General features: G+C 32.4%; 1 protein-coding gene across 1 annotated transcript; it reads left to right on the plus strand.

The window, feature by feature from the left end:
- Positions 1–1713: 1713 nt before the first annotated feature.
- On the plus strand, positions 1714–5549 carry LOC115965257 (probable leucine-rich repeat receptor-like protein kinase At5g49770). Its single transcript, XM_031084427.1, has 8 exons — positions 1714–1876; positions 2025–2162; positions 2323–2813; positions 2997–3135; positions 3236–3347; positions 3630–3849; positions 4483–4718; positions 5163–5549. The coding sequence occupies exons 1-8, from the start codon at positions 1809–1811 to the stop codon at positions 5547–5549; spliced, it is 1791 nt and encodes a 596-aa protein (XP_030940287.1). The 5' UTR covers positions 1714–1808.
- Positions 5550–10512: the final 4963 nt, after the last annotated feature.

The following is a 10512-nucleotide window of genomic DNA, read 5'->3' on the forward strand; positions in this document are numbered from 1 at the left end:
TACCATTTTTTTTTTCTACCAATTTTCCATCATTTTTTTTTTGTTGTCCACCAATTATGATATGCCACATGTTCTCTTTTTTTTCCATTTTAAAATTTAGTTATTTTATAAGGAACGTAAAAAAGAATACATGTAAGAATTAGTTTTCGATCAATAGAAGAAACCAAAGTCAACAAAGGAGAATATGTTGTTATGCACCAAAAGATATGCAATTAAAGCATGATTGAAACAAAAGTGACACATCTCCACTTTAGCTTGAATTTAATCAAACCACCTAAATGAAAAATCCTTCTACGCCTCCATCGAAGTCTCCATAAATTATCTCAAATTGCAACCCAAATCAATTCAAAATATGAATATAAGGAAAAATCTAATAATCTTCACCATAATTAAAATTCCACCAAGCAATCTTTCAAACAAGTCAAAGAAAGAATTTCTAAAATTCTCCTACACTTCCATCAAAGTCTCTATGGATTAACTCAAATTGCAACCCAAATCAATTCAAAATATGAATATAAGGGGAACAAAGAATGGTAAATTTGTAAGAGAAGACATCATAAGGTCTAATATAAACATTGATATATTAGACAAAGCAGAATGAGCAACCATAAATATTTCAAAAATGTGTTTATACACACACACATTTTTGATGAACTGAAGACAACTTGGCCTACTTTGTTCTCATGTGTAGCAATTTCTAATTTATGGCAAATTAGTAGATTTTGATTATATCATATATCATCTGCTGCACATATTTCTCAAACAATACCCATTACTATTTGGCACCTAGGGTTTACTTGGAATCAACACCAATTGATGAAAACTGTGAAATTGAATCCAAGAATCACCACCAAGAGTGGCATGGAATCAACATCAAGCATTCAAGAATGATAGGATCTTAGGAATCAACACCTATGCTTTCTTGGAATCACCTCCAAGCATTGGGGGAAAAAAACCTTCAAAACCAAATTTCATTAATCCATGATCAACTATCTATAATAATGAACTTTGGTTGTTTCTAAATAGTGTTCTCACGTTACATCAAACATGAAAAGGAGATAAACTCATAATGAGATTACGTAATGGGGAATTAAAATCAAATAGCAATCAAATATCTCTAAAAGCATCAATCAGTACCAAACATGATCAATCAGGTCCAACAAAATCAATAGCATGAATAGAATCAATCTGGTGTCTGCACAACTCATGGGCATGATTTTGCTAGTCTTATATTGTATAAAGGATGGCTGCCTGATGGTTTCTTCTAAATTTCTTTGGGTTCAATAGTTAAGTGTTGAGACTGAACCTTTCCAGAAAAAGCTATTGGCTCCGTCAATTGCTTTCAACTCTTTGCGCAAAAGCATCTAGATTCTTTTCAATTTATAGATTATTGAAGTGAAACATCTAGTTGGATTTCTGTTAATACCTTACCATCAATAGTATATATTCTGGTCATTCTTTTTGTGTTGTTTACACTTCCAGTCTTCCATCTCCTTGTAATTTTGACTTAGTGGGTCCCGTATCTGGTCTTGTCAATTAAGTTCTCAAGACAAACCATAATGCTTCTTGTGCAAGAATTTGTGTTTGTTAGGGTATATTTAAGAGTTTTCATTGTCAACCTAAAGCATCCTTCTTCTGGCTTGGGAATGGCCGTATGGCTCTGCATGTGAAATTGGTGGTGCTCTTCTCTCTCTCTCTCCCTGGGGTTTGCATGTGTGTGTGAATGTATTCAGGAAATTTTCAAACAGGGAAAATGTTTAAATTCTTCAGTATTGATTTCAACCTTTAAATCTTTTATTGGCAGAGAGATGGCAAACACGCAACTTCAAGGAGAAGTTCCTGTTTCCATATTCAGCCTTCCCAATTTACAGTCTGGGTGAGTAGCAGCTTGATCTCAAGTAGCACTTATGTCAATGTGAAACAAACATATAATTTCCATAGGTTCAAACACAATGAAATCTGTCTAGCTATGCACACACATAAAACTAAACAAATTATGTGACTGATCTGACATGTGGGGACAGATTATTAAAGAACAACCAGCTCAATGGTTCCTTAGATATTGGCACCACCTATAGCACCCAATTGCAACTCATTGATCTACAGAACAATTCGATTTCTAACTACACAGAAATCGCTGGAGGGTACAACAACGAATTGATGTAAGCCATAATCAGATACTTTGGTTGTTTATTTTTTAAATGCATTGTTGAAGAAATAACTATTTTATCATTTATTGGAAGTCAAATATCCATGATATTTCTTTTTAACTGATTTTAAAGGCCTGACATCATTGGGCTAATTGTCCTTAATTATCTGCAGACTTGTGGGCAACCCAATTTGCGAGAAACAGAACATCAAAAGTAGTTATTGCGCAGTTTCCGAACCAAATACTAGCACATCATACTCGACTCCACCAAATAACTGTCAGCCTATTTCCTGCAGTTCGGGTCAAGTTTCCAGCCCCAATTGTTTATGCGCATATCCATATAGTGGAACTCTAGTTTTCAGAGCAACTTCCATCTCAGACTTGAGGGACTCAGTTTACTACACAAAACTTGAGGCGTCTCTAATGCAATCTTTTCAGTCCCAAAAACTGCCTGTAAATTCAATCTCCCTGAGTAACCCAATTAAAGACTTTTCTGAGGACTTTAGAATAAGACTACAAATCTTCCCATCTGGCCAAGGTCGTTTCAATCGAACAGGACTTTCTCAGGTTGGGTTTGTGTTCAGCAATCAGAGTTTTAAGCCCCCACAAGGTTTTGGACCTTACTATTTTCTACCTGATCATGTTCCATATGATTTCTATGCAGGTAACTTCAAATTCACATTTAAATAGAAAATAGTACTTCCAATATTGGATTTGTCTATTGTGATGCATCTCTGAAAACACAAATTGTCACAATGTTAGCTTGATATTATTATGACCAATCTCTCTCCCTCTTTCATATCATTTTTTATGTTTCTACAGAAACCAAAAAGTCTTTTGAGTATAGGCGTTATAATTGGAGCAGCAGTTGGTGGCACTGTCCTGCTTCTATTATTACTCCTTGCAGGGGTCTATGCTTTCCGCCAAAAGAGAAGAGCACAAAGAGCTTCTGAGCAATTGAATCCTTTTTGGAAGATAGCTATGATGTAAACTTGGCACTTCAGAACTGTTAATATTAAATTTTAAGGGTATATTATCACTTTCATTCCATACAAATGCAGCACAGTGGGATCCAAATGGTGGCAGTGGTGGCATTCCTCAATTAAAAGAAGCAAGATGCTTCTCCTTTGAAGAGCTTAAGAAGTACACCAACAAGTTCTCTGAAGAAAATTCTATTGGATCTGGTGGTTATGGGAAGGTTTGATTATGACTACTCTTGTCAGTATATTAATAGTTTGCTTAATTTTTGAGAATATATCAGAAGATTCTTCAAGTTCTATAACAAGAAATATTTTATATTCATGCAATTTGTTTTGTTCTTCTGGCACTTAAAATGCTTAATTTCCTTTCCAAAATTTTCCTTGTTCTCCCATTAATTTCTTTCTTGTTAATAAAAGCTTCTTAATCTTTTCACAATATTTCTGAACTATGCCTGCCTCAAAATAAATACCAAATGTCTAATTTGTCAACATTTCTACAGGTTTATCGGGGGACTCTTCCCACTGGTCAACCAATTGCTATCAAACGAGCTCATAAAGAGTCTTTGCAGGGGGGGCATGAGTTCAAAAATGAGATTGAACTTCTATCAAGGGTTCATCATAAGAATCCGGTTAGCCTTGTTGGTTTTTGTTTCGATCAAGGTAAACAAATGCTTGTATATGAGTATGTTCCAAATGGTACTTTGAAGGATAGCCTCTCAGGTACTTCCATCCAATGCCTCACCTCCTTTATATGAATTTTGGTACTGTTTGACACTTCATGTGCACTACTTTATTAAAAAAAATATCATGGAACTCTTCTGTTTCTTAGCGCAGTTAAGTTGTAAAAAATGGTCATATTAGAGTGATATGGAAAGATTAAAAGAATACCCCTATGCTAATATAAAGAAATAACAAGGAAACTCCAACACTCAAGCTAGAGCATACCCATCAAACATGCCCAACCTTAGCACATATTAATAGTAGTGATATAGCAAGAATGCAAGAATACTCTTACATTGATGTAAATAATAGCAAGCTAATATAAGAAATAACAAGACTAACTCTAACAAGAATTTATACTGTACTCACCATTAAGGCACTAGTAGGGAGGCCATATTTCATGTATCTACTTGCAAAAGAAATAAAGCAAACCACACAATAAGACGCAATTAATAAATCGGTTAAATTTCAGCAGTGTTCATCCAGTGTCAACCTCAGAGGATTCATCATCATTGTGTTATAATGCTTCCCTCACCTTCTGATTGCTTCTTTCCAGACAATGTAAATTAGCCTGTAGAGAAAGCTAATATAATTCTTCATAAAGATTAAATGAGGTAGCTGTTGCTTATGCAGGGAAGTCAGGAATTAAGTTGGATTGGATGAGGAGACTAAAAGTAGCCCTAGGTGCAGCAAGAGGACTGGCCTATCTTCATGAACTTGCCAACCCTCCTATTATACACAGGGTCATTAAATCAGCCAACATTCTGCTTGATGAGCACATAAATGCAAAAGTTGCTGATTTTGGTCTCTCTAAACCTATGGGTGATGATGAAAAGGATCACGTCACCTCTCAAGTGAAGGGCACAATGGTTCGTGGAAAATCCTTTTAACCTCTACTGTAGTAATTAATGTGTTTCTATAAAAATGAATAGGAAAATAAACATGGAGGACAACTGTGGTTTATTATAAACTAAGTAAAAACATTTATTTGTGTTCTCTACCATTTGATTTGTAATGAGAAAATAAGCATTAGGAGCTTATAATCTAATTACATTTGGTAATGGAAGAATTGGATCAAGATGTTTGCAGAAAATTGTCCTGTCACCAAGTCTTGCTTCATAGGTAGTTTCTTACCATAACCTGTTGGACCATATAGTCATATGCATCAGTGTCTAGAATTTAAATTTTTCTTAACAAACAACACACATGATTTCCTATGACTAAGGATGTGCATTCAAGCCTTGAGTTCATTTGAATTACATGGCATTGCATCAAATTCTAGCACTCTGAGTTGATTTTCTATTATGGTGTAGGGCTACTTGGATCCTAAGTATTACATGACCCAACAGTTGACTGAAAAGAGTGATGTATATAGCTATGGAGTGGTAATGTTGGAGCTGGTAACTGCAAGAATGCCAATTGAACGGGGGAAATACATTGTCAGAGTGGTGCAGATGGCAATGGATAAAACAAAAGTATTATACAACCTTCATGAAATTCTTGACCCCGCCATTGGTTTGCAAACATCACTGAAAGGATTAGAGAAGTTCGTGGACCTGGCAATGAGTTGTGTTGAAGAATCAGGAGCTAACAGACCTGCAATGAGTGATGTGGTCAAAGAGATTGAGAACATAATGCAGATAGCTGGTTTGAACCCCAATGCTGAATCTACAATGGGGCTTTTCCAACTTCAAAGATAGAGCCTCATTGAGTGTGTGCTTTTTTATATTTTGAATGTTGAGCTACGTGCTTTATATTGTATAGGGGATGTTGTTTTCACATGGCAAAGAATCAGAATTTGTAATTGAAATGGATGATATAATTTTATTTTTTTATATTGTGGAGAATATTCCTAGCTTGTTAATAATATATATAGCCGAATGATTATGTTTTTGGTTTGTTAAGGAAACTGAATCATCATTGAAAGGTTGGTTCAAAAAATTGATTAAAAATGGAATAAGATGTATCCACCTTAAAAAATTAGTTTCCACTTTGATTCTTTGAAATATTTAAACATTTCCTCCAAAATCTAAGCTCTTAATCTCAGCATGAAGTTTCAAACATCTCTATCCTCTTTGAGGATCTTCTTACTTCTAGAGGATTTGAGTGGTACTCTACGGTAGGACTATGCATGTATTAGATTGGACAAGTTAGGGGAAAAATTTTAACCAATCTGCCATTAACAGGTTGGAAATTTTCGAAATTGCCGCCAACCCATCAACTTCCAAAAATGGCTAGTCGGTTGAAAATTTTGGCAGTTTGGACTTGGCAGATTGGGTAAGTTAGCTTTAGTTATATATATAATATACTAAACTTTAAAAATTATTTTACTAACTAGTCGTAAATCCGTGCGATGCACGGGATAGTTTTAAATCAAATGTTAACACATTCAGATTTAAACATCTATCTAATTTCAATTATTGAAAGCTAAATTGACTCTAATATAAGATGAAACATGTAATATTATGAAGTAATATTAAAAATGAGATAAATACAGATATTATGAAGTAATATATTACAATAATCATAATATGCTTTTACATTTGGTTTAATAAGTATTACAAAAGAACATCGCACAGGAATGCTACTAATTTTTTTAATCAAAAATAAATAAAAATTATATCCATAATAGAAGGACATAAAATATCATTACTGTCCCAAAAGATGACGCATAGATCACAATTTTAAGCTGAAGCTCCTCCCAACAGTTTTTAATTTGCACATAAGTCCCAATACCATGTATTTTTGCTATGGTTTTTTTTTTTTTTTCAATTTCATTTATTTCATGACTTCCACTAAATATTCATTGTATTCATAATATTTAAAAAACGTTGAAGTATAGTTGTATCCTCAAATAACTAAATAAAGGAGTTTAATTCCTCTCTATTTTAATTTAAAACCAAATTGTGCATAAAAGCAAAAAAATTTCCTTTGTTCCACTATGTCTTTAGTACCAAAATCACAAATCCATTAAAACCAAATTGTGCATAGAAAATCTTAGAGATTGAAAGATAACTTTAAAGTGTTTTTTGCATCTTCTTCCTTTGTTGCTTTGTAGCAGTCCCTGAATATGCCCTTTTGTTTTCCTTGGGTACAGATGTTGGTGTGAGTTGCACATTGCTTTGAACATCAAGTTTCACTGATGTAAGCCTAGCAATAGAACAGGTTGAGGAATGTATTACAACATATACATCTTAAATATCATATTTGTAATTTTGCTAAATTAAAGAATACGTACTTCTGTCATTTTATCAAGCTAAATTGCTTTGTCAATTTCTTCAAAAGAGTCAAAAAGTTTCTTGACAGAGTAGAACTCCCATCCTTACTTGAGATTATAGTCATTTAGTTGTATTTTTCTTCTTAATTGAAGAAAAATATAGCATTCACATACTAACTTCAGAATTAAAAAAAAAAAATAAAAATAAAAACTTGATTATTTGATAAAATACAAATTGTACATAGAAGTAACTAAAACAATGGAAATCTTGAGATGAAACAATTAACCCAAACATAAAACCAAGTTTGAGATAACCAAGAAACTTAAATATGCAATCATATTCCAATTTCAAATTCTTTCTACAAACATATTACCAATAAATATGCAATAAATAGTTCAAAAAAAAGGAAAGACTGGTAAATACCTGACTTTCCTCGTCTTGTATTTGTATTACCAAATAAGCCAGATATCAAAATGCTAAATCTCTACCTGCAAAACAGTAAAAATCCAATTCTCATGGCCCTTCAAACCACCCATGGAACAATGAATTTTAGACTTGAATTGGAAACATCAGAAGAAGTAAAGGGAAATCCATAAAGCTGGATTGTTGGGGTCATCTATAAATATATATATATATATATATATATATATATTCTATTGAGAGTGAAAGAAGACCAGCTATTTCAAGAATAAAAAAATAAAAAATAAAAAAATCAAATTGATTATTGTCAAAACACATGAAACAAATCAAACGAAACACACCAAAAAATTTATTTGAATTTTCTCAAAAACGACCCTAGAAACCCAATCTTTACTGCCAATCTCTTCAATCAACAATAATTCCCACAATCACAATTCAAATAAGAAATACATACCCATTTAGACAGCCATTGGTTTCTACTTAGAGAATTTTGTAGGGGGATTTTTGGAACTATGACAAATCAATCAGAAGGGCAAAAACTTAGTACCTGATCCTGAAATCAATGGCAAAAAAAAAAAAAAAAAAAAAATAGTGAAAAAGGAAAGACGAAAAGAAAACTGCTTAACATGTTTTCTGAATCGTAAGGTAACAAGGTGGTGAGACTGTTCTAAAACTACAATTTAATCAACTTCAAAGTAAATTAATTTGAAGTAAACAAAAGCAGATCAAATCCTAAGTCATAATTCTGACATCAAATTGATTGAAAGCAAGCATAAATGCAAACCAACCATAAACTACCACTAAACAAATTCAAACCTATAGCTCAGTTTCCACACAAAAAAAATAAATAAATAAATAAATTTGATTATCGTCAAAACACAGTACTAAACTCAGTTATAGAGTTCCAAACCCAAACTCAATCAATTACAGATACAAAGAGAAACGCAACTAAAACTACAATTTAATCAACTCTAGAGTACAAAACAGAAATCAATGAAGCTGGGGTAAAAAATCTCAAAAAGGCTAAGAAAAAAAGCTAAACTAAAAGCTAAGAAATCGAAACTAAACGAATACCATACCTTTAACCCTACTGCAAAAACAAAAATTTACTAAAATTAACAACAATTTATAGCATAATAACATATTACCAGTAAATTTTATTTATTTCAATCAACCTAAACAAATAAAGACCAATAAAATTATGGTATATAACACCAATAACCTAGAGGCCAAAGGTCAGAGGTCAGTTCATGTTGTGTTTTTAGGGAAAAGATGGGGAGGTTGAGAGAGAGTTGAAGAAGAAGCAGATATCTTCAATTTTGCACGGGTTCAACATTAATCAAAACCAATTATCCAAATACCTAAATTAAAGAAAATCAAACCAAATCCAAATACCTAAATCTAAAATAACAAAAATTAAAATACCTGCACTGGTAGCGGCTTTGGCGGTATATGACGATGTTGGGGGGCTGGAACTTTTTGCCACTGAAGGAGTGAGAGAATGCCCATGGGATATGGTTTAGGGGTTTTGAGAATGGAGAGAGGCAGAGGCTAGAGAGAACGGCAAAAGAGAGAAAGGGTATAAAACCTAAAATAAAAAAGAAAAATAAAATAGTGGTAGAATTGGGTTCCAGTTTGTAAAACCTAAAATAAAAAAGGAAAATAAAATAGTGGTAGAATTGGGTTCCAGTTTTAAAAAGGTTTTATTATTGTTATTACTTTTTTAATATTGTGCTGATGTGGAAAATTGTGGGAGCTTCAAAAGTTTCAGTTATATATATATATATATATATATATAAATTATAGAGAAATTTCGAGAGTTTTACATGGAGTCGCCGCTTATTCAATTTAAATGGAAAAATAGGAAAACCTTCACTATAAAAAAAAAAAAAAAAAAAAAAAAAAAAAAAGGCTTATGTTGTATTAATATATATGACAATTTACATCAATTTTGGAACAAAATTTACAATACATTTTTGATCCTAGATACAATCTAAGAAAGTAAATTACATTGCTTTGTTTCCTAGTTACAATCTAAAAAAAAAATGTAAAATTACATATACAAGAGCCAAGTCTAGAACCCTTGATCTTGGTTTAGAGGCTAATTTGCGAGATGTGAAAGAATTAAGCACTCATCTCGCCCAGTAAAACTGGTCTCCTAGGTTAAGATGGCCAATATCATGTCATGTCAAACAAATACAAACAATATAACATATAAACATGTTAATTTGCAAGAATTGTAAACAAATATGTGTTGGGGAAATTAACATAAAGAGAAACAAAAAGTGAAATTTGTTAGATAACAATGTAAATGTAAAAAGCGTGAAAGTAATGGCATGTTCATCCAAGAAATTAATGTAAATAAGGAATTCCTAGCCTAGACATGTTCATCTAAGCATGTGAAGGAAAATAAAATCGTCATGTTATTTGTCATCAACATAATTGCAAAAGAAAATTTATTTTTAGGCCTGCCAATCATCCAAGTAGTCATGATCAGAACAAAGAAAATCACCCAAATATGTTCATCCAAGTATTTAAGCAAATATGATAATGTTAATTATACCTATTCGTCTAAGCATTCGAAAAAAGAAAAAAAAGAAAAAAAAAAGAGAAACAACTCCGTAGACATGTTTATCTAAGCATGTTATGAAAAGCAAATAATAACTTAAAAGTGTTCATCCAAGCATGTGAAGGAAAACAGAGAATTGTCATGCTATTTCTCACATGTTCATGTAGAGAAAATCAAAAATACTTAGACATGTTCATTTAAGCATTTAAAAAAAGTAAAACAACTACCTAGACATGTTCATCTAAGCATTCAAGAGAAAGTTGTACATTAGCCTAGAAGTGTTCATTTAAGCATGTAAAAGGAATATCAATGGAATATGTAGGCATGTTCATCTAAGCATATCATGAAAGAAACAAATAATGACCTGTAAGCATTTATTCAGGCATGTGCAAAAAGTTAAAGAACATAATTAACTACTTACCAGCATAGAGCATAAATTAAAAGGGGAAGTGATCA

The sequence above is a fragment of the Quercus lobata genome, chromosome 10 (genome assembly GCF_001633185.2).
Source record: "Quercus lobata isolate SW786 chromosome 10, ValleyOak3.0 Primary Assembly, whole genome shotgun sequence".
NCBI lineage: Eukaryota > Viridiplantae > Streptophyta > Magnoliopsida > Fagales > Fagaceae > Quercus > Quercus lobata.